This window comes from Acinonyx jubatus, chromosome B2 (genome assembly GCF_027475565.1).
Source record: "Acinonyx jubatus isolate Ajub_Pintada_27869175 chromosome B2, VMU_Ajub_asm_v1.0, whole genome shotgun sequence".
NCBI classification, from domain to species: domain Eukaryota; kingdom Metazoa; phylum Chordata; class Mammalia; order Carnivora; family Felidae; genus Acinonyx; species Acinonyx jubatus.
Window position 1 is genome coordinate 145,494,365 of NC_069385.1, and position 23,973 is coordinate 145,518,337.

Here is a 23,973-nt window from a genome sequence, read left to right on the forward strand (position 1 = left end):
CACTGCTTACTCACCACATAGCTAAGGCAAGTTCCAGTTGCTTTAACTAACAAATAATAATAATGGTGTGTTGTCTACTCTATAGGTCGTTGTTAGGTTTCAGTGAATGAGCAGACTAAGAATTCAGAATAATTCATGGCACACATAAGAATTATTTGCTATTTTAATTTTCTTTTATATTACAGAGTGAAATTATTTTAATATGAGAGAGTCGTAAGATAGTGCCTGGGACATAGTAAACACTGACAAATTTATTATTAAAATTAGGATTATTATTCTGGATCAGAAGCTTGCAGAAGGCAGACACCCTTCAGGTGTCTTGCAGAAGGCAGACAGTGTTTCATTCCCAGTACAGGTGCAATACTGTTTGAAAGAATCAGTGGATCAAACATGGCAATCCAGGGCACAGAACTGCAATCTGAGCTCTCACTCTTGAGGAACCCAAGCCCTTCTGCCCTGTAACAGGTCTCACCGTGGCTTTTTCCCAGGGGGCACTGGCCAGTGTCACCGACTGCTATGTCTCTCCATTTCTGTAGCTTGCCACTATGTTCTTGTCTGAGGATGAAAACTTCCTTCTGCTCTTTCGTCAGGAAACCCCCTTGGACAGCAGCGTGGAGTTTATGCAGGTAAGTGTTTGACTGTATCTCTATGGTTGATGAGGGTTGAGAAGAGACCAGGGCCCCAGCCACCTACTGTGGTGGCCACCACATCAGGGCCACCCCCAGTCCCCAAGGGAGAGCTGCCCATGGAGGACAAGATCGAGCAAAAGAAGCCCTTGGTGACAAGCCAGAGCTTTGGCCCCAAGTCCCCGTGTGCCCCCATGTGCTCCGTGGGACCCGGACTGCTCCCGAGCAGACAAAGTCCTTCAGCCTGGGCTAGGGGAGGCCTAGACAACATCCAGGCAGGTGCACACAGAGGAAGGTAACGGGGGTTTGCTGGGGACTGGGGAGCCCAGAGATCAGGTGCCTCCCCCACGGAGCTCCAGAGAACGGCTGCCTTATAAGAATGCCCTCTGGCCATCTAGACTCTGTGAAACTACTTGTTTTCAAATGTTGGCAGTTAATCCTAGTTTTGAAGGTATAATACTGTGAAAGAGGAGGACAGAAGATCCAAAGCAGGCTCGGTGCTGAGAGCAGAGAGCCCAATGTGGGATTCGAACTCATGAACTGTGAAATCATGAGCCAAAACCAAGAGTTGGATGCTTAACCGACTGAGTCACCCAGGCGTCCCAGGATCCTTTAAGATGTCATTACCCAAGGTTAAAAATATCTTTACCCTCTGACTTAATAAACTTCTACTGCTCCAAGCATCTATCTGAAGGGTATAATCAGAAATGTTTATATTCGGAGGAAATGCATTACAACGTTAAGGACCAAAATCGTACATGCGTTATGATCTTAACATTATTTTAAAAATCGTTCATCCTAACACATACATAAATTAGACCATAGGGAAATACACACAATATAGATACTGATTGCTCTTAAGCAATTAAGATTTTGAATGATTTTCATATACTTTGCACTTTTATGTTTTCCGGCTGTGTACAGAATCATAATTATTTACAAATTATTTTAAGTGGCATTTTTGAAATTTTAATTGTGCTTAAGAGTGCTTAAAAGAACATTTTAAATGAAAATAATCAGCACATGGCCCAAGTATACGGCCTCCAAGTTAGTCTTGTCAGGTGTATCATAGAAATATGATGGAAAGGAAACACACAAAAATCCTAAGGGACCATCTCTGGGGTAAGTAGTTTCGGACATTATACTTGTCTTCTTCTTGTAGTTCGTTAAGTTTGTAGAGTGAATCTAATTTACTCTTAAAATCAGAAAAACAGTATTAAAATCTTAGGGCGTGCGTTGTACCGAATAATGTCAAGGAAAGGAAATAGCACAACGGCACCGTCCTCTTCTAGTTTCTCTTTTACCATCTGCCTCCCCCCTCCTAGCTTGTCCACTGCTTCTAACAAAGAAGTTTTCCTTCCCCTACCCAATTAAAAAAATAGATAGATAGAGATATGGATATAGGTATCACTTCAGACTCTTATTATTTTTAAAAATTTTTTAACGTTTATTTATTGAGAGACACAGAGACACAGAGCACGAGCAGGGGAGGGGCCAAGAGATGGAGAGACGCAGAATCGGAAGCAGGCTCCAGGTTCCGAGCTGTCAGCACAGAGCCCGACGCAGGGCTCAAACTCACAAACCACGGGATCACGACCTGAGCCAAAGTCGGATGCTTAACTGACTGAGCCACCCAGGCGCCCCAACTCTTGATTATTTTAATTAAGTTTGTTATAACCTATTAGTATCCTATATATTTTTAAAAATTCTAAGTTAATGCGTTTATGTTCTCCCTGAGCCCCAGGACCTGAAAACCCTTTAATCCTGACACACTGCTCGGAGCTCCTGTGCCATGACTGCCCAGGGTATCAGTTCTGTCTTGCTTTCCTTAATTCTTACAAACGTGACGCAGTGAAGATTTGTTTCCCAGCGTCTTTGTGCACCATTCCTGTCTGTGACTCAGATTCTCCTTCTTTGTGTTCCTCCTTCCTGGAGTATATCCTTCATGCAAAGTCTGTTGGCAAAAACTCTGTTTTGTTTTCCCAGAAATCTCCTCGTTTTGCTTTCATTCTTTAAAGACAGGCATGCACGTGATCACAAGTGTAGTAAAATTATAAAAGTAGATGGAATAACATGGGGAAAAAAGCATGTAAGACGGTGTTGTTCATTATTTGAAATTCTTATTCTCCGTTTTGTTTTTTTGGTAAAGTCAGAATATAATTTACATTTAGCGAGTTGATTTTGTAAGTCTGGCTGAATTCAGGCAGATGTGTTGCCATCAGGGACCGCAAGGCATGACGCTTCCCAACCTTCCTGCGACCCCTCGGTACCCCGACTGTCCCCATGGGGTGCTGGGCTGGTGGACTGGTGTTGAGAATTAAGGTCCCTGCAGTCGGTGAGTCAGCTGACCCATTCTACATCTACAGGAAATCTTGTCGACTAGAAACAACAACTTAGTGCTCCTTTTCCATTCTGCATAGGAATTAGAAAACTTGCCAACCTGTGATGCTCATACATGGAATAATCAGAAGCGGCCCAAACCACACCACGCAGTAAAGAAAGCAGTTCAGTGTCTAAGAATGTTCAGTTCCGTCTTCCAGTGTAGTGACTGTATCTTCGGCTGGATGAATGCTACCCTTATAGCAATGAAAGTGTTGTCTCGCCACTGGGAATTAGCCGAGATGTTTCATTCCCTTTACCCAGAGCCAAGGCCACCCAGCCAAGCTTCTTTATGGCCTTCTGGCAGCAGTGTATTTGGGAGGGGTTCACCCTTTCGTTAAGTTTATTGCTATTGGGGCTTTTAGTTCTATGCAGGTGCCTCGGTTTGACTACCTCCTGGGCCCCAGGATTTGTCTCTTGTTGACCTTGTGTGCAATTTCCTGATAACGCTGCAGGCTAAATTGTCAGAGCCACCAGATGTACCAGGGACAGACTCTGGTTTCAGTCCTCCACGACCTCTCTGGGTTTGTGCTTGCTTACACGGTCACTGGACCAGTAAATGGACGTATGGCTTTTGTGTATTTCAGATTTGGCGCAAATATGATGCTGACAGCAGTGGCTTTATATCAGCTGTTGAGCTGCGGGTAAGTGTGGGGACCCTCGCTGGGTGGATGTGGCCTTGCTCATCACTGGGAACTTGATATATGGACCATGAATTTAATTCCTATGGGCCCGAGAAGCATGCGTTTGAATTTGTTACTTAAAAAAAACCAAAAACGTATTTGTATTTAAAAGGTTTAGGACATGCAAATAACATTGCTCTCTCTGGGAAAGAGACGTAATTAAGGAATTTTTGACACTTTTTCCATGCCTGGAGCCATCCTCTGAATTCTGTGAGCTCCCTTTATTTTAAAGTTTTTATTTATTTATTTTGAGAGACAGTGAGCAGGGGAAGGGGAGTGAAAGAGAGAGAGAGAGACTGAGAATGCCAAGCAGGCCTCGCTTTCAGTACAGAGCCTGATGTGGGACTCGAGTTCACAAACCATGAGATCATGACCCAAGCCAAAATCAGGAGTTGGATGCTCACCCGACTGAGCCACTCTGGTGCCCCTGTGAGCTCCGTTTAAACAGCGAGAGCCCTCCATTCTTGGATTTATTTGCTTCCTAAAAGCAGTTTGTTTTCTCCTGAAAATAAAAAAAAAAACCACAATGCCTAAAATAAGGCGTCCCGAGATCTTTGTGGTTTATTTGCTCCCCATATAAGATGTGACTCTTCTCTTGATGTCACAGAACTTCCTCCGAGACCTCTTCCTCCACCACAAAAAGGCCGTCCCTGAGGCTAAGCTGGACGAATACACCGGCACCATGGTAAGTAGCTGGGCAGTGTGATCTCACGAGGGCAGCCCCCCTGATGCCTCCCTGGGGCCCAGAGTCGGTACCCGGGAGCACCTGCAGACTGAATGAATACAAGAGAAACCTCAAGTCTGGGAAACGTCGGCTAAAACTGAGCTGTTCTAGCCTCTCTCTGAGGACAGGACCGCGTGTATTTGAGAGGAAAGCTGTTCGCCTGTCCCTGGGGAGACCCGGAAAGTGCAGTGAACATCGGTTACCAGGCACCAGGCCAATAACCTCGAAGCCACTCGAAGTCACACAGAAACGGGTAAACATGGACAATCAGTCCCAGGCACAGGGGAAGCCACTTCTTGCCACGAGTCTATTCACGTGGCATGTTGATCGAGGGCAGCTGAGAGTCGGACAGATGGGAGACGTGCGTCCCGCGTCTCCCACTTATAAGCTGCGACCTTGGGAGACTGTCAACCTGTCCATCTTACTAGTTCATCCGTAAAATGGGGGTTAATGGTACCTACCTGCCGTGAGGGCAGAGCGAGCCGATGTCTCCGAAGCACTTTGCAGAGCGTCTGGGACATAATAGGTGTCCGCACCTGTTAGCTCTTACTGTGGCAGTTGCCGTGGTCCTTGTCATTAGGCTTCCGCGACCAGAATGACCCTGAGATCGTTTCGGTGAAAAATGACGGCATGGCAGAGCTGCCTCTGGCAAACGCATCCTCATCTAACACGATGCATTTCTCCAGCCACCAATCAACAGTCTGGCTTCCCTGCCGTTCGTGTCCACCCCCCACCCCCTTCCTTCCCCCAGACAAGTGCTTCGGGCCAATCGGACGCTGTCGTTTTCTCAATCAAGAAGCCAAGAAATTGCTGGTGAAGGCTTACTTGCTCGTAGGATTGTTATGCACAGGAAGACTTCCAGCACACATTCACGTTACTGGGCTTCCTGGTGAGCAGCTGGGAGCACGTAACACCAAGAAGAGTCGGTGAATTCTCGTAAAATGTGTGCCACTAGGTTGCCCTTTGGAGGCCTCGAGCTGATTTGGTATTATTTCTGGTATAAATAAATACGGTATTATTTCTGATGCCGTCTCTGCAGGGTTGGCATTGTTCATGCCATTTCGTATATCTGATGCTAGAGGCTTAGAAAGGCTAAGTGACCGCGTCACCACCAAGTTGAATTCTTGAACTCGCTTTGAAGATCAGGTGACTGGGAGAAGTTGAGTTACCCGGCCAAAGGCACCAGTTAAACTGGAAGCTAAGCTCTCTTGGTTTCCAGCCTCTTACTCTGCACCCTGTCCGACGCTGACCCCCAGGCCCCGGGCGCCTGCCCTGGGGAGGAAGGAAGGAGAAGGGCGCTCTTGACTGTGATGGCTTGTAAATGGCCTAGGCAGAAGCGAAGCTGATGCCAAGGGCAGAATCAAACCCCAGGCCAGGATCTCAATCAAGGAAATAACTCGGCTTCTTGGTATGTTGGACCTCTTTTAATAACACGCAAATGGTGTTCGAGATCGTGAGTGAGTACGCACTCAGCACGAAAGAGCAAAGTGGGAAATCTCGAAGCAGGAAGCAGGGAAATCTCGAGGTTTCTTCCCACCTGATTTCCAGCAGCACCTGCCAGCATGGTAGATACCACGGAAAGGGGGAGGTCACTGTAACTGCCTGAGAATAACAAGCAGGTTAGGTTTCCAGATGAGCACTTTCCACCCTTGATCCAACCCGGCATCAGCACCGGTTGTTTGTAACCTTGATTTTATTCACTTCCAAAATATGCACTACAAGATGAAATACTCTCACTTAGAATCGCCAGGATGTTTCTAATATTTCTTTGATTGCCTTTGAATCCGAGGCCCTCCGCCTCCAACTACAATACTAAACGGCTACGTTCTCACGTAACGTGGCTCAATTCTCTTCCCTACTTTTATTCTCCCGGTTCTTGCTTGTCCTTCAAGATTCAGTGAGACATCATCGTGGCCTAGAAAACCTCCCATAACCTTCTTCTGTAGTGGATGCAGGTGCCTCTCCCCTGGGGGTCCCATATCATTGTCTTCACATCGGTCACCCATTTAACCCAGGCTACAAATATCCACTAAATATCTGCCACGCCCCTGGCACTCCTTGAGTCGCTGGGGATCCAGCAGCGAGCGAACCAGACAAAGGAGAGACTGACAATAACCATAAACATAATAAATAATAAATGATATCGCATGACAGGGGTAACGAGTGTTATGGGAAAGATGAAAAAGTAGAACAGGGCGAAGGATGGCCATGCCAGCAAGGTAGCTAGGATCGGAAGGCTGGGGAGTGTAATTTTCACCCTTCGAGAAGGTGAGGCTTGAGGAAGGACCGACGGTACAGCAAAGCACAGAGACCCTGGGGCAGTAGCCTGCCTGTGGACTTCAAGGACAGGGAGACACGAGTGTGGCTGGAGCACAGAATTCAAGGGCAAGACTGAACGGAGGCCAGACCCCGTGGGGCTTCTTAGCCACTGTGAGAACGTATGACAATGAGTGAGATGGAGAGCCACCAGAGGGGCAAGGAGGGAATCAGGAAGACCTGTGAAGAGGCCACCACTGCCATCCGGGTAAGAGAGGGTGGCAGCTCGGAGGGGGTGGGGCAGCAGAGGAGATGAGAAGGACTGCGAAGGGGAAATCAACAGGATTGCCGATGAGTCAGCTGGAGTCAAGGGCAGCACGGACATCACTTGTTCACCACTTGTTCTTTACTAGCCAGTGACTCCTCTAGGGCGAGGGCAGGCGGCAGGGCCTAGCACACAGTAGGCTACTCCGTGCCCATTGTCAGAACTGAATTTGGGGTCATTACCTAACAGCCAGCTCAGAAGAAACCAGGACAACAAAAGCAAGGTTTGCTCTGGGGACCCTCCTTGAGAGCCTCCACCTCCAGTAAGGCTCATGCTCCCCATCGGGGAGCCTCGTAGACGGCCCATCGCACAGATCCGCCCTTCCTCAAGCTACGTTTGGTGTCCTGGAACTCTCCTTTGATTTCTTCCTCTTTGTACACCAGACCCTCTAGGACAGAGCCAGAAGGAGTGCTCGGGAGTATTGGGCTTGATCCCTTAGGGCTCTCCCTGGGGTCCTTTGTCCCAGAGACTCATCCACAGGGGTCCCCACCAGGCAGGGTATGGGCTGTGCTGAGCCCAGGGGCAGACCCAACAGGGCGGCTGGAGCCCCATGCTGATGACGAGGGGCAGGAAGGCAGGAGTGGGGGGTGAGAGCCGGAGGGTGTGGAGGAAGAGAAATGCAAACAGAAAAAGACAATCCGAGTAGGACAGGCCCGGGATGTGTCCCAGTGGATTCCGAGTTCACACCCCCAAACTCCTGAAGTTGAATCTGACATGCTTTTTCTGGGCTGAGGAGTGGGGTCACAAAGTGACCCACAGCACCCCCTCTGTCACCAAAGCCGGCACCTTCTTCATACTCCTCTTCCAGGTCAGAATATGACCTGGTTAACTGGTTGAAATGAAGATGTGAGTTCATTCAGGGAGAACTTACCAAGAAAGATATGGTCCCTGACCTTCTGGAGTCTTCTGATGAGGGAAAAATTGGTAGAGGAGGGGAAAAAGCAAAAATTCACTCTGGCCGCTCCCTTTCATCCCCACTGCGCACGTCACTGCCATTGACCATCGACCATCTCGAAATCTGGTTCTCCTGACTTCAAAAATAAGGTAGGTTACAATGAAGCCACCGTTCTAGACCTTCAGCAAAGGCAGGACAAGAAAAGGTAGATGGACAGAGTTCAAGCTGAGTTGTTTCAAGATGCCGTCTCAGCTGAGTGCACGTGGCATTTTATTTTCACCGCGACAAGGCCAGCATTTACTCGCGTACTGGGTGCTTTAATTGTAATAACTGCGTGTTCCCTCTGTGCCGAGCTCCGTGCAAAGCGCTTTGCAAACATTTGATTCTCACAGCAACCATATAAACTAAGTATGTTTTGCCTCTCATTTTATAAATGAAGAAACTAAGGGTTACAGACTTTAACAGGTTAAATACAGTCGGGATGCAGCTGCGTGGAAAAGCCTACCCACATCTACCTCCGAAGCCCGTATTTTCCACCACAGTACCCACGTCCGGAAGTTTAAATACTGTCATTAAAAAGAAAGCTTTCAAAAGGGGAAGAGTGAACTCTATGGAGAGATCAAGAAGAGAGGACAATTCCTGAAGGAAGAGACGATCAAGGTGAGGACAAAGCCACATGAAGAGATTAGGATTCTCTTAATATTTTTAAAGATAAGATAATGCAGGAGCTCATGCTATCAAGCGGCACCAGAATTCGTTACCTAGGAAAATGGATCCTTCTCCTCCTGAAGTCCAGAAAGGGTCCTAAGCGCTGACATCTTATTAAACACAAAATAGGAGGCAAATTAACGAGAGACCACGGGAACAGGAAAGGGTTCTACAAAGTTGCTCTGGGAAAGAGACTGCAGATAAGCTGATGCAGGGAGCCAGGGAGGAAGAGTGGCCTGTGACTGCAGAGAGCCCCAGGGTCGGCTCATTCAAACAACCCACTGTCAGGGAGGGGAACGGGCCTGAAGGAAACACGTGGGTGGCTGGGAATGCCAACACTTGGCTGAAAAGACCATGCACATCACCCGTCAGCCCGGCCACGCTGCCCACCCAGAGCGATTATCTTTACACACAGCCTTTGGCTTTCAGTTTGACAAAGCCCAAGGCGGGCAGAAAATCTGGCAATGTGCAGTTTTTGATGGCTCCGAGCTCAGCCCTGGAAGCGTGGAATCCTGTACAGCAGCTGAGGAGGATTGGAGTGGTCTCACCCAACTTGTGAGTCTCTGGGTGGAGGACCGTCCATTGACCAAGACTACGCTGTTATCCTGTGTCTGTCTCATTGCCAAAAACTTGTGGTTCTTCCAGTTGTGCTGTGGTTAAGCACTCATTTTTCGATCCAAACTGTCCCATGAAGATAGGCTCGTGATCAATCAAACTCTGAGTGGCCCCTCACTGGTTCTTTCTGCTCTGAGGTGATAGGTAAGTGTTGAGGAATCAGATAAGAGTTTTCACCCAAAGACCTACTCTGACCAGAAGACTAGAATGAGCGTAATGAGATTATGGCCTATTCCATGTTCCTTCCTGAAATTATAGAGGCAACTTACACTTTTCCAATGAACAGACTTGGGAACTGGACTGTAGTGTTTTTTTTTTTTTAAGACTTTTTACATTTCCCTAGTGATCTGTGGGTGAACTAACTTTCAGAAATTCAATATTCTCAGAAGAGATTTTAGAACCTTAGCCCTGAGTGATCCACCAAGTGTGAAATCACCTTACTGCCTCTGTAATGGCTTTTTATTGAGCGACGGCTACAGTCGGGGCAGCCCTGCATGACAGATTTGGTTCCGAGGTTTGGCATTAAACGCCTTCCTTCAGAAATATAACCTGCTAAACGAATTCAAATGGAGCCACACGAGGGCCGGCACCTTTGAAAGCTGTCTGAAGCCCGAACAATGAATGAGTCATGGCAGAGCACCCGATCATAGGAGAAAAGTTGAGGTCTGCAGACCTAATCTTATTCCAACTCCTAATTAACGTTCTGGACAAGGGAGGAAATAGCCTATTAACAAAATCCAATTAGGACATCTAATTGAGAGGTTCTGCCAATACCTGGTGGGAGGAAAGATTCGCTGTCTGAATAGAATAGCATTAGATAATATTGAGCTTTTAAAAATGTAAGTGAATACATGTGGGAGATGTTAAGCTCACATACCCAATTAGAGCATGGAGCTTGAGCTATTGTAAACCTGCAGATTAAAATCTGCAGACAATGGCAGACAAAGAGACATGAGGTTAAACTTGTGCCATCCTCTACCCTGGTCCCAGCTCCTGTCCTTTGGGATTGGATCCAAGTAGCTGGCTTCCTCCTGTGGTGTAGGCACTCAGCTCTCTGATCCACGCTGGTGTGAAACATGTCTGGACCCAGTCTCGAGAGTTCTTTGCTTCTGTGCCCACCCTCCCTCTGCTGGTGACCTCAACCAGCCTCCTGGCTTGAAATACCAGCTAATGGTGATGGCCCTCAATTCATAGCTCTGACTCAGACCACTTCTCGGAACTTCTCAGGTGAACCACGTGGCCAATTTTCTGATGGGTAGAAGCATAATTTATCACATTGGTGGTCAGTTGTTCCTCAAGCCAGTTTTGAGCAAAAGGTAGGTATTTTCCCCCTTTGAGTAATTTGTACAGCTATGGAGATGGGCCCACATCTTTCAAGGTGAGTTACTACTTGCTTCAAGCTCAACATAATCTAGCTCTCTATTAATAGAACGTCTCGTAATGGTGGTGTCATGGAAAATCATGGCTGAGTCTTTAGCCAAGTGTACTGCCGTCAGACTTTTACTGGATAGAGAATTTATGCTTAAGGGACACAAAGGGATGTGTAATATATCCAAATGTATAAAAATATAACTTGCATTTTAATAGGTTCTGCAACATACACTTTTGGTGCTAAAGTTTTAGAGAAATGGGTTTTCAAATTCATTTCAAATATTAAAACTAAACTGGATTTAGGGAGGGAGGAAGGATGGACTGATATGTTTTTTAATGCAAAAATCGGTTACATATACTCTCAGATTTCTTCACCCCATCTCTCCCCGTGTATAGCCTCTTCTTACAAATACATTTAGAGCTGCTGTACTAAATGTGGCGAAGTCACAAAGTTCACTCACACTAGGACTCAAATATGCAGTGAAATGTCTCCCCTCCATCTTGATTAACCTAATCCGATCTTCTTGATTTTAACTTTTAATCCTATCTTGTTTAAAACCTCATCTGATCCTATGATTTAAATAGGATCCTCTTTGGATCATGTTAAGTCTTTCTACAAAAGGAAAAGCTGAGCCTCTCAGATTTCTTAGTCACCTTCATCCAACCCGGACTCTTCTGCAAAAATGGCATCAGGTTAGACAGAATGGCTTTGGGCCCAAGTGGGGGAGGGGAGGAGCCGAGGTCCCTGGGCACAAGGCTCTCTGACTCCTCTGGTCCCCAGGCTGGGGCCTCTTGGCCACTCGGTTGCTGCTACCTTGCTGGTATTCACAGTGGAAGTGTGTGATGAACTCATAATCCGTGTTCTTAGCTTTGGCTAGCCCATTGGGAAGTACAGACTAGTCCAGCAGCCATCCTTTACCTCTTGCTGGATGTGGGCCATTAATCCTCTGCCACATCTGTATCGAAGTCCACATGTTCTTGCCACAGGACAGACCAGTAAGTCGAGAGGCAAGATGGCGGCTGTTGTCTCAAAGCACATGTCCCCTCAGCATGAAATGTGAGCTTCCTTTATGTTAGGAAGAGGGAGAAGGGGAGGAGGTTGGAGTCAAGAGGTGATGGATGTCTGTAGGCATTCAGAAGCCCACAAGGGTCCAAGGAAGGTTGTGAAACTGTTCTGTCCTTGGTCACTTGGCCTTTGTGTACGGGAATCTGGTCATGGCATTCCTATAAATCTTAAACATAGCGTTATTATTTCTTTATGTACTTCCTTCTCCCCTTGGGTGAAGTGGGTTTTGGGTAAAGCGTGGTTTTTGCACATCTTAGCTGTAACCTGCAGGGCTGAGCAGAGAGGTTTTCTCTCAGTGACAGGTCACAGCAGTGAGGGAAACAGAAGCCACAGGGAGTCAGACACGCTAAATGTCTCCCTAACGTACATCCTCTTATCAGCCCATGGCTCTGGGGTCTGCCCCACCCTCTGGTCCAGCATCATCTCATCCCATCACAGTCCACTGGATCTCAACCCAGCATCCAAACGCTTGGGTGTTCAGAGCGTCTCTGGAAAGCCAACCCACAGCAACTCTCTCCACTCAGTGTTGTCCTTCCTTAGCTGGTGCCCTCCTCCCTCTGGGATCCCCCTTCCAGCACATCTGGTCACACATCTGTGCACTTGACTGTCCTGTCTCTGCCTCTCCCTCTCTTCCTTCCTACAATCCTGGAAGCCTGGACAGGCAGACTTTCCCCTAGATCACATCCTCCTCAACTACTTCTGCCTTCAATGGAAAAATGGTATCTCCTCTGTCCTCTGTAGGGAGTACTCTGTGAGACGGCTGTGGCCGGTTTGGACAGCTGTGGGCTCGGAAGGGCAAGATATCAAAGTGCTTCGGGAACTTTCAGAATGGATTCCTGTTACAAGTACTTCTTACAATCGTTTCCCCTTCTGCCTTCCAGATGAAGATCTTTGACAAAAACAAGGATGGCCGGTTGGATCTTAATGACTTGGCAAGGTGAGTGGCGCGGGAATGGAGTCAGACTCGGAAACACCTTCCTAGGGTTCGTGATGACGCATACTTCTCTCTGAAAGGCAGAGGTCAGGTCCTGCCTGAAACCCTGGAGAAGAGTCTCATCTTACCAAATAAGCAGCAGTGGTTCTGAATCTTCTGGGGTAATAGATCCCTTTGTGAAGGTAATAAAAGCTCTTGGGGCTCCTGGGTGGCTCAGTTGGTTAAGTAGCTAACTTTTGATATTGGCTCACATCACGATCTTATGGTGCATGAGTTCAAGTCCCATGTTGGGCTCTGAGCTGACAGTGCGGAGCCTGCTTGGGATTCTGTCTCCCTCTCTCCCTGCCCCTCCCCTGCTTGCGCACATGAGCTCTCTCTCTCTCAAAAATAAATTTAAAAAAAGGATAATAAAAGCTCTTCCCCCCACCCAAATGCACAATACACAAGGTTTTCATCAAATTTTATTGATGGGTCATGGGCCAGCCTTGCCTTCCTGGTCCCGCACAAGGACTCCATGAGAAAATACATCTGGGACCCCATTCACTGGCTCTGGGAAGGCTGAGCAGTTAGCTCGGGACAGAGGACAGCTGAACCACACTCCAGCTGTGCTGGCCGGCTTTCCAGCGTGGGTGCAGCCTCCATGGGCACCCAGCACCTGAAGACCAGAGCAGAGGAGGAGGGGGTGCCAGCAGAAGCGGCCCAGTACCTGAGAATTGCTGTCTGTAAGTCCGGGGTTGTACATGATGGGCATGTCAGAATGTTGTCTCAAGGCTAACCGACCCCAAAACAAGCTATGGTTGTCCACAGAACAAAAAAAAAAAAAGAGATTTTGAATAGATGGACAGAGTTGAAATCGTTGGATCCAGAATACACGGATATAACCCGGATGAAGGAGCAGTTATGATACCAGGTGCCTCGGGGTGGGGGTGGGGGGGGGTGGATGGAGTTGTAGACTGGACAACCATAGAGGGTTTAGCAGTTATAGGCTGCAAGGCAGAAGCATGTATGGCTGGGAGAGACGAAGTCCAAGGGCTGAGGGTGATTTCAATGACAGAGTTAACTTGGCAAGGTCACAAGCAGATACTAACTTGAGTTCAGAATGACAAAACCCTGTACCAGCTACCGCCTCTCTTGGCCAGTCCATCTGTTAGTTCTTGCAGGGGGTCTGCGAAAGGGAACACACCGGGAAGGATCTCTCCTTAGTCATGACCAGGACACCGAGCCCAAAACTCTATACGGTCTTCTATTCCGGGCCTCGTAGGAGCTGTGAGACAGACTTTGTGTCCTCCTCGGCTCCTTTCCCCAGAACCGTTATCCTAATTTTGGCCACTTTCGTGGAGAAGAGGCATGGAGACACCAGCCAGACCACAGAGCCTCTCCCAAAGGCTGAGGACTGAGGGATATCAGCCCTGCGGCCTTGGCTTTATCCCCAGCATCCCCCTTACTCCTCGAAGCTATCTTGGCCAAGAGAGGCAAGGCTTCCTCTCAAGTGAGGTCAGTCTAGCTACTCTGAGAGCTGCGTGCGAGAGCAATCCTAACCGGGAGACCCCAAACATGACAATCTGGGTGAAAACAAGAGCTTTTAATTTCATTGTTCCCGTCACCAAAAGCGCCCACCCACTTTACTCAATGCAGGGCTCAGAGGTGGCGAGTCTAGGAGCCCTGAGCGCCCTCTGGAGGCTGGAGTGTGCCACTACTCTAAAGCTGCTCTCTACCCTAGTGGTTATGATACTGTTTACTCCAGAAATAAAATCCGCAGAAAATATCAACTACCTCGGCCCGAAATGCTAAAACAATATAATGCGTACACTATAACACAGAAAGGGGAAATAAGGTGAAACACCTAAAATAAAATAAGCTAGATTTCAAGTGTAGGTGGGTAGATACAACCACAGGGCAGGCATGACAGAGTGGTGGTTGCTTATAGCTTTTGGTGTAGAAGTAGCAAGAATATGTCAGTTCAGATGTTGACGGATACAAGTATGACCTTTTGGCGACTTGTGCGTCAGGAACTCAGTTGCTGCTGATACAATGGCATAAATAATAAATAAGTCCTGATAGAGCTCCAGATGGGACAAAGTATAGTCAGCCCTCAATTTACCTGACTCAGCATGCTATCTGGATCATTTACACAGTTAGTAAACTATGTATGCCTTGAGAAAAATAGTCTGGATTTTCACGTAAATAGTAATTCCGCTCTAGGTTCAAACGTAATTATAAGCAGGATTGGTACACACATGAATGCTCCCTGGACATTCCCGAGTCAGGTGAGATATGGGCTGATTCACCCTTCTGTGGGATTTTCCATGCAATGCAGGGCATCTGGCATCCCTGACCTCCCACTGTGGAGGTCAGAGTCCCTCTGTCACGATCATAACCAGAGCCCTCCCCTGCAGCGAGCCAACCGTCCCCTCCTATGGTCCTACCCGGGAGGCAGGAAGTACGCCTTCGTCCCTTGAATAGCTGCTCTCGTGGCCCGGTGCTACGTATAGAGGAGGATCCGATGAGTAGCTGTGCACTGAAGGAAGGACCAAAGTAGTGCTGAACGGAGATGCGAAGCAATGAAACAGTTACCGCATTGTTTCAAAACCAATTTGATAAGGGACTCGACAGCGACAACCGGGGTAGGCAAAATACAGACGTCTGTGTCCGAACTCCCAGAACCAGCGAACGTTTGATGTGACGTGGCAAGGATGAACCACGGTTGCAGATAGAATTAAAGTTGCTGACTAACAGACCTTACGGGGGTTATTCTGGATTACCCAGGTGGGCCCCCTGTAATAACAAGGGTCCTTTAATTTATACGCGGGACTCTTCTCTCTACTCCCAGCCCTAGAAGGCAGCGCTGTTACTCTACATACGAGCACCTCTCAAGTATATGTCCTCTGACTGGCAACATAACTTAGGCCGCTTGGTGCCAACCAACAGATAAGAACAGGATTCCTTAGAGAGTTCCAGAATATTCTAGCCTCTACTTGGCTCAAATTAATTCTCTCTCCCCTGAGCATCCAGAAGAGCAATATTTTCCAAATTGTTGCAAGCTATTTTGTTTCTACCTTTCCCTGTACGGTGAATGCATGATTTTTGAATGCAGCATAAATCCAGAAAAATACCCCAGACCCATCAGGAATCACACTCTCCTCCCCTCACCTGCCAACCCCCGGTAACCTACTTTGTTTCTATGGATTTGCTTATTCTGAGCATTTCATATACATGGAATCATACAATATGTGGCCTTTCATGTCTGACTGAGGTTCTTTCTTTCTTCATGTGGATTCAAGCGACTGTCTGGTTTCTTTTCACTTCAGCTTGAAGAATTACCTTTAGTATTTCTTATGGGTCACATTTATTGTTGTCAATTGTCCTTTTTGTCCAGTGACTTTTTTGAACTAATCCTGTAAAATCTGTGTCTTTGTTATGGTTGGACACTTAAGTCTCTGCTTGGCTAGCTCACGATTGCACAAAGATTCCTTAGATGTCTCCCACTGTTTTTTGAGGGTCCCTGTGTACAGGTTGGGGCACATCTACACTCAACCAGGCAGCTTACAACTCTGCCTTAGCCTTCACTTCCTGCTTGCATACAGCCTGACGATAAGCCACAGGCGAGAGCTTAGGGCCTTCTCTGGTCTTTCCTGCACAGACACCCAGTCCTGGGCATAGATGTGGCCCCATGCATGTGTGCAGCTCTCTAGATTCCCAGAAATATGTCAGAACTTGTAGAAGACCCTATGGACATCTCATTCCTCCAGCTTTTCCTTTTAATCTTTTTAGTTAGCCTGTTGTTTACCCAGACTCTTGTCTATCACTGCCGTCAGCTGTGACCTCAAACAGTTGCTTCTAATTCACTGCTTTTGACAAATCCTCCCAGGTAAAAGGCTTTTTCACTGGGTGAGTTCAAAATCAGGTCAAATAAGTGCATCTTGCAAGTGGGGTCTTTTCGAGAACATCAGAGAAGTCACATACTGGTAATTCTTTGGAAACCGGGCTTTGAAAGAGCCCCAACTCCATTCTGCTCGCTTTAGCTGCTGCTAGAATGCTCTTTTTCCCCGGGACTGTGGGCTCTTCATTTACAGTGGAGTGGAGAAGGGTGGAGGGCTGAAGGAAGAGAAAATGCACAAAATCCACTGTTCTTACCGAGATTTAGCCATTTTTCCAAGATAAACTCTCCTCAGATTTCTACAAGATTTTAAGATCTAGAATTGTGAAAAAGGTATTTTGAATTTTTTTTGGGGGGGGGGCGGGCAGTTTTCTCATTGTGGTTATGGAGGAGGGAGTCTTCCTAAGCCCTTACTCTGCCATTGTCCACCAAGATGCCTTCTCAAAAATCTCTCTCTGGCGACTACTAATCCCTGTGAACGTCTTTCCCAGTTAATTGTTTAATTTGTTTTTATAACGTATAAATTCTTATTTTTCAAGCACCTCCCCTATTCTGCAGAATAATCTGGAAATTGCCTGCCCTTTCCTCACCCCAGAGTTATGGATTTGCTTGTAACTGAGAGCGGACAGATCTTCACGCGGACTAATTTCTTTTTTTCTTTTCCATTTAGGATTCTGGCTCTTCAGGAAAACTTCCTTCTCCAATTTAAAATGGATGTAAGTAGTGACATGTTTCTAGGTGGGCTTGTGTCATCCATGTGAGAGGGAGGGAAGAAAGGAAGGCCTCTGTTTGTCTTACTTTAAGTTATCTAGAGACAAAAAAGGCTTACTGTTGAAATCAAGGGATTAAGGGGTCATTGACTCAAAGTTTATAGAAGTTGCCTATGACCCCGGAAGAATTGTCCAATGGAAGCTTCCTGTTGCCGGACTAACACACCGTTTTCTGCACACACAGGCTTGTTCCACTGAGGAAAGAAAGAGGGACTTTGAGAAAATCTTTGCCCACTATGACGTTGTAAGTGTGCCCCTTTGTGTTGCGCTGGCCCTTTTGAGGTAGCAAGCCTGTCTGGCCCTATATGGGGTCATCCTGTCCGTCCTACCCACCCATCCTACCCATCAGACCTTGAACTTATATGACGAATAGCAGTCCTACATGTATGTCACCCCTCAGCTTCTCTACGCAAACTTCTGAAAACTACATTAAAACGGACAAAAGGAGTATTTATGGTTGAGAAGAGAATAAAATCACTTTTCTTTCCCTCTTGGGATCCAAACTGGGAGAAGGCTCCTCCTTCGTTAATCTCCATCTGGAATAGCATGCTCGAGAACGAAACATAAAGAATCAAGTTCAAAACCACATTTAACCCGAAGAAATACAGGCAAAGCGAGCCCTGGTGGACATAATCGCTACTTCTCTTGTAGGATCGATTCTGCGGTCCTTCTTTAGAGAAGAAATAAATAATAATTCTAAAGCACAAAGTGTGACAAAGAGGTCACATTTCTTGACAAGGTAGGGTAATGCAAGAAGGAAGAGAAATGAGAACATTAGGCAAAGTCAAAGGAGACGCCGTCCTGAAACTAACCACACTGGACATCTGCGTGTCACATTCTGAGCAGGGGGGAGCATCACCCAGAAGAGGCAGTGCAGCCAAGTGTTTAAGGGTATGGGCTCTGTGACCATCAGCTGGGTGTGAATCACGGTTTGTTAGTCACGTGACCTTGGGTAGTCCCCTTACCCCCTCCCCACCCCCCCGTGCCTCGTTGCCCTTTTCTGTAAAGTTAGGGTGACGAGGATAATAATACTGCCTACTCCATGGGATTGTTACGAGGATTCAGTGATTTCACATTTGTAAAGCTCTTAGAAGGGTGCCTGGCAGGTAGCTAGTATTATGTTTGTATTTGGCAAATACACTAAGGGAATAGATTTTTTTTTTTAATTTTTTTTAACGTTTATTTATTTTTGAGACAAAGATAGAGCATGAACGGGGGAGGGGCAGAGAGAGAGGGAGACACAGAATCCGAAGCAGGCTCCAGGCTCTGAGCCATCAGCCCAGAGCCCGACGCAGGGCTCGAACTCACAGACCGGACTGTGAGATCGTGACCTGAGCTGAAGTCGGACGCTTAACCGACTGAGCCACCCAGGTGCCCCGGGAATAGATTTTTTAAATGATATGTTAAAGGTTCAAGGTGAAGCAAACTTGAAAAGAATGGATGGGTTGTCATAACTGGGACTTTAGAGAAGAAATGGAAATATTTTAGTATGTATTGTATTTCATAGACCTTTTTATATAGTGAGTAGAAAAACTCAGAGTTTACGTACAGACCAAATAATTTTAGTCATTCTTGATTTAAAATATATATTTTGGGGGTGCCTGGGTGGCTCGGTCAGTTGAGCATCTCTTGATTTTGGCTCAGGTCCTGATCTCTTGGTCGTGGGATTGAGCCCAACGTCAGGCTCCACACTGAACATGGAGACTACTTGAGATTCTCTCTCTTCCTCTGCCCCTCTCCCCAACTCACGTGCTCGCCCTCTCTCTAAGATGGTTACAAAAATAAAAATAAAAATAAAAAAATAAAACCTGCATTTTAATAATCATCAAGCCCTCGCTAAATTATAAAGCAAAATAAGAAAAATGTCAGCCTATCAAGATGGATATGATGTGAAAATTTAGTCCGAACTGAAGCTTAATATTTGGGAAGCAAATGAAGTGAGCATATATCACGTTAATGCTATTTGCAAGAGCCAAGGACCTCAAAACTACTGCTTCCCATTTGTTTACGTGGGGGTAGTTATTGACAATTAATTATTTTTTTAAAGTTTATTTATTTATTTTGCGCGTGCGCGAGAGAGAGGGCAAGCGGGGGGAAGTGAGGGAGGAGAGAGTGGGAGAGAGAGAGAATCCCAAGCACCTGATGGGGGGCTCGAACTCACGACCACGAGATCGTGACCTGAGCCAAAATCAAGTGTCGGATCCTTAACTGACAGAGCCGCCCAGGTGCCCCTACAATTCATTCTTTTAATCTCTGTGGAACATTTCACATCCTGCCCAGAGAAACTACCTGGAACGTGCCATTTCTGAACCTATTTGCAGTCACAAAAGAATACTGATTTGGACGATTCGCCTAATTTATTCTTTAGCTTTCGGACTTAAGTAAATGATATTGGATTGATTGGATCTTTTATCTTTCAGAGTAAAACTGGAGCTCTGGAAGGCCCGGAAGTGGACGGGTTTGTCAAAGACATGATGGAGCTGGTCCAGGTGATTTCACGAGGCCGTAGAGATCCATCGTGGGTTGGGGTTGCCATTCTGAGGGATCCCACTGTTTATTTTTGAGCATCAGTGGGGCTGACGATTAATGCTAGAGAGAAGATCTAGGGACATAGTCTATTTATCAACTCTGAGCTTCTGTGAGACCTGACAAGTCTCCCTTTCTCTCTTAAGATCATTTGTAGCTTCAGTGAAGTAAAACCCCCATAGAAGTTTCTTGCTAACATCACTAAAAAGCCATCTATTTTAGCATGGAAACACGGTGCCAGTGTATACATTACGGCTTTACGCTTCATTACAGAAGGGCTTTTTCCCCTGGACTTGGTTGTTAGAATACCTAAAACCTTTTAATTTAATTTCATGAAATAAATCCCATATTTGGAATTTCTCCACCCCCCCTCCCCACCCCATCTTCCCAGGGCTGTTCTAATGCCCAGCCTAAAATTTTGGCTACTTATCTATCAAGACATTGTCCTGGTTCAGACGGATAGGATTTAGATTATAATCTACATCACAAAGCTGTTTTATGTAGTGTAGACTGTTTAAAACAAGCAGTCTCCGTTGAGATCCCTGTGAACTGTATTTGACTGGCTGCCTGATCTAGTTAATTTGCAGCTCTTCTATGGGACCCTGTAGCCACTGAATTTCACACTCTCCTAGCCTTAGAGATATTTTGAGGTTAATACAGGACACAGTGTTTCTGCCCCGATTAGTCCAGATGGAAGCAATTGTTAACTGGTTTTGGATTCCCAGACCTGTTTAAAAACCTGATTAAAACCGTGGAGTTTCACAGCAGAAAATTTCCTAAAAATTTACCAATTTTTGCATAAACCTCCAGGAAGTCCACGTACTGTGAGGGAGCAGGAGTGAATGAGATCTTTTTCTGACCTCTAATCAGGATGACAGACGTGTGTTGTTGACCTCCTGAGTCTTGATGTCCCCATCCCGCTTCCCCTTGCCTCTTCCACACTCCCTTCGTGTGTTGGCCCCGCTGGAAGATTCCACGGGCACCTGCCCAGCCAAATGGTGCATGGGCATTGGTGTGGTAGTGCCTTTTACATTGATTGCTAAGGAAAAAATCCCACTGTACTTATTACCTCTTTAATGCCAGAATGATTCCTGAAATAGAAACTGAGCAATTATCTGTGGGACATTAAAGTCGCACGGCAGTAGGCTTTGCCAAACCGCGGTTTTAACTTGCTTTTGATAGATGCACGGGTGCTGAGCCTGCTTCTCAGCTACGTGGCCTCCTCTGAGCAGTGAAGCCAGGCCACCTAAGTGCACAGTTCAGGGGCTTCACATGCTTACAGACCCTTGTGATTGGCACGGCGTTTGGCAATGACTTCCAAAGGTTACTGGGAGACACAGAAGTAAAACCTAACCTAGCAACAGAGTAGGGAAGACGTTTTCCCAGAGAAAATCAGAGAAGGGGAAAATCGTAGACCATCCCAAAACATGCATTTGCCTCACTCATTGATAGATTCGAATCACCTCCATGGGAAACCAGAGGATCCCCATCACTCTTGTCCTTGCCCTTCTATTTCTGGTGCAACAAAACGGTTCCTCTTGTATAAGTACCAGCCAAGTTAAGAGAGTGGGTTTTCAAGGACTGAGTGAGACCATGGTCAGTAGTACAAAAGCAGTTGACAAGGGCTGATTTGTTGAGCTAAAAAGTGGCGACAAAGTAGTTAATTATTAAAGTTCTCCTCTGAAGCCAGATAACTGAGGTACATATCTATATTGGGTCTTTCCCAGTAGCACTTCTGCGTTGCTTAAAAACTATTCACCGTATAATTTGAAGTATGTTGTCAAGGGAGAATCTTTGGATAAACCTGATATTTCTCATCAAGGACCACAGGGCAAGCAAACAAACAATATCTGGAATTTGTTTTAAAAGCAACTATCTGAGCACGCCGTGGAGGTCTTGAGCTGGCTCAGGTTCTATGTGTAGAGTCTTGGTCAGGATCGTTGATGTTTGCGATAATGACCCTGACGTAAGCTTATTGCATTCTTGTTTTCTTTCAACCATGTATGATACGTATATTGAATTTGTATTAACAAGACTATCTGGTTCCCAGAACACCACTTTCCCTGATCTCTGGAAAATGGCGCTCAGGGCTGTCCTCTGTCAGTATGATGAGACGGCAAGGTCCTGGGGGATATGACCCAATAATTTCTGCACAAGATTTCTGAAGAGTCTGTAGGTCCCTCAGCACGGCATGAAAATCAACGGGAGAATCTGTACCTTAAGCTAGAAAGTAGAAAGGCAAGACATTCAAGACGCTCAGCGTATTCCAAGGAGTAGAAGCGTGAATGGTAACGTTAGAAGCCAAACATACAGGGATGCCAGAGGTGACCAGGAGGTCTGCCTGGAGGGGAGGAGAGGTCCTGCCCTGGGCTCCCCAGAGTTCCTTCTTTATCCTGCTAGACACTGCTTCTGTTTTTCTCTGTTGTTGGCAAGATGATTAGCAAGGGGGGGGACAATACTTAACCTAAGAGATTGAATCTAATATACGCCCCTCCAAAGAGCTATTAGCCCGTAGCACACATGTTCTCATTTCTTTTCATTTTTTAAACGATAAAAATGATACGGAGAGAAATCTGAAAGTAGAGAAAAGACAGAAGCATGATCTCTACATTTGAGTAGACCTTCCATTAACAGACTTCATTTCTGGGTGTATTCTGCATGGGTTGAGCTCCATGGATAAGCATTTCTCAGTTACAGTCACTGTTTTAGTGTCTGTAGAAGATTTTACCTGTGGTTAGATAGGACTTACCTACACATTCCTCTTTTACTAGTAATTTATTATGTTTTTATTCTTTAAGTATTTAATTTGATTTTTTTTTTTAAGTAATGTCTACACCCAACATGGGGCTCCTCTTAGGAATTTAGACTGTTTACCCTGTTTGTGACTCAAAGTAAAACTTAGTATTTTGGTAGGTGCATCTTGTCTCGGTTTTAGGCTTTATCTCAGGCGTGGAATCGAGGGATTTGCATGCTTTAAAACTGCTGGCACTCACGGTCACATTAATTAATTAATTAATTAATTTGTTTAATGTTTGTTTATTTTTGAGAGAGAGACAGAGACAGAGTGCGAGCAGGGGAGGGGCAGAGAAAGAGGGAGGCACAGAATCTGAAGCAGGCTCTGAAGCTGTCAGCTTCCAGAATCTGAAGCTGTCAGCGCAGAGCCCGATGCGGGGCTTGAAACCACAAACCGTGAGATCATGACCTGAGCCGAAGTCTGATGCCTAACTGACTGAGCCCCCAGGCGCCCCCTACTGTCACATTTTAGAAAGAGCCTTGTGCGTTCATCCATTCCCTTCTTCGTGTCCTTTCTCCCCACCCCACCAGAAAGCCAATGGCTTCATTTTGAGCCAGGCTTTCTATCAAGGAAGAGGGCAGGCAGGAATATGTAAGTATTTTTCTCACTGGGGTGTTAGTGACTTAAAGTGCTGCCACCCCGAGGGACAGACTTCTAAGAAAAGACAACAGGAGGCAAGGGAAAGGCACTGTCATCCCCAACAACCAGTGTTGGGGCTGTGGGACCCGGTGATGTGCTTCCTAAGCTCCTCCCGTCACAGCGCAGTCCCCTGTGATCGCCGCCCTCCAGGGGACTTCGCACTGTCAGACAGGGCACCTCTGTCTGCCTGCAAAATGACCCTGAAAGAACACCAACCAGTCCCCCCTTTCCATCGTAAAACATGCAATGGCGGGTGATAATTCGAAGACACGTGGGACAGGACTGGTGCTGGAGGTGGCCTTTATTACCCTGACCTCTTCCAGACAATCCGAGCCTGGCTGGCAAGGGCCTGGCCGAGGCCTTAGGCGGCGAGGCCTTGGCCTCTACCCGTCGCCTCGGTGTTTTCAGACAGCCGCACGGCCGATAAACAGAGTGGCGACAGGGAACACGTTATAACTTTGCACGGTTGGAGAGTGAGGCGCTTGCTAATGAAATATTCCCATCGGAAGCGCTATCATAAGCGGTTTCTAACAAGCACTTGCCACGATCAAAGCCATAATTCTGTTAGGGGCCATAGGGGGCGCAGGCCGGGCCTGGCGTCCTGATGCTGACTCCAGCATGGGGACCAGGGAAGACAGGGTTCGGGCCTCCCCTTTCACTGCTTCAGGAGACACAGGGCATACAGGGAAGGGAGGGCACACGCGGGAACAGGAAGACGGCATGTGTAGACAGTCCCTCACGGATTCCATGGCTGGAATGGAGCACTTATCACGGGCAGGCACGAG

At 46.7% G+C, this 23,973-nt stretch overlaps 1 protein-coding gene across 3 annotated transcripts in view; it reads left to right on the forward strand.

Moving 5' to 3' along the window:
• Positions 1 to 23,973, forward strand: part of SCGN (secretagogin, EF-hand calcium binding protein) — a 36,023-nt gene that overhangs the window by 8,999 nt on the left and 3,051 nt on the right. Inside the window, exons 4-11 of one of the 3 annotated variants that reach the window (XM_053223236.1) lie at positions 591 to 626; positions 3,593 to 3,649; positions 4,296 to 4,373; positions 12,530 to 12,585; positions 17,130 to 17,175; positions 17,414 to 17,473; positions 19,650 to 19,718; positions 21,208 to 22,814. In XM_053223236.1, the coding sequence (XP_053079211.1) occupies positions 591 to 626; positions 3,593 to 3,649; positions 4,296 to 4,373; positions 12,530 to 12,585; positions 17,130 to 17,175; positions 17,414 to 17,473; positions 19,650 to 19,718; positions 21,208 to 21,384 (579 nt within the window). In that variant the 3' untranslated portion in view covers positions 21,385 to 22,814. Of the gene's footprint in view, positions 1 to 536; positions 627 to 3,592; positions 3,650 to 4,295; positions 4,374 to 12,529; positions 12,586 to 17,129; positions 17,176 to 17,413; positions 17,474 to 19,649; positions 19,719 to 21,207; positions 22,815 to 23,973 lie in introns of those variants that run through there. The other 2 variants (XM_053223235.1, XM_015087849.3) reach the window with 2 other exon arrangements.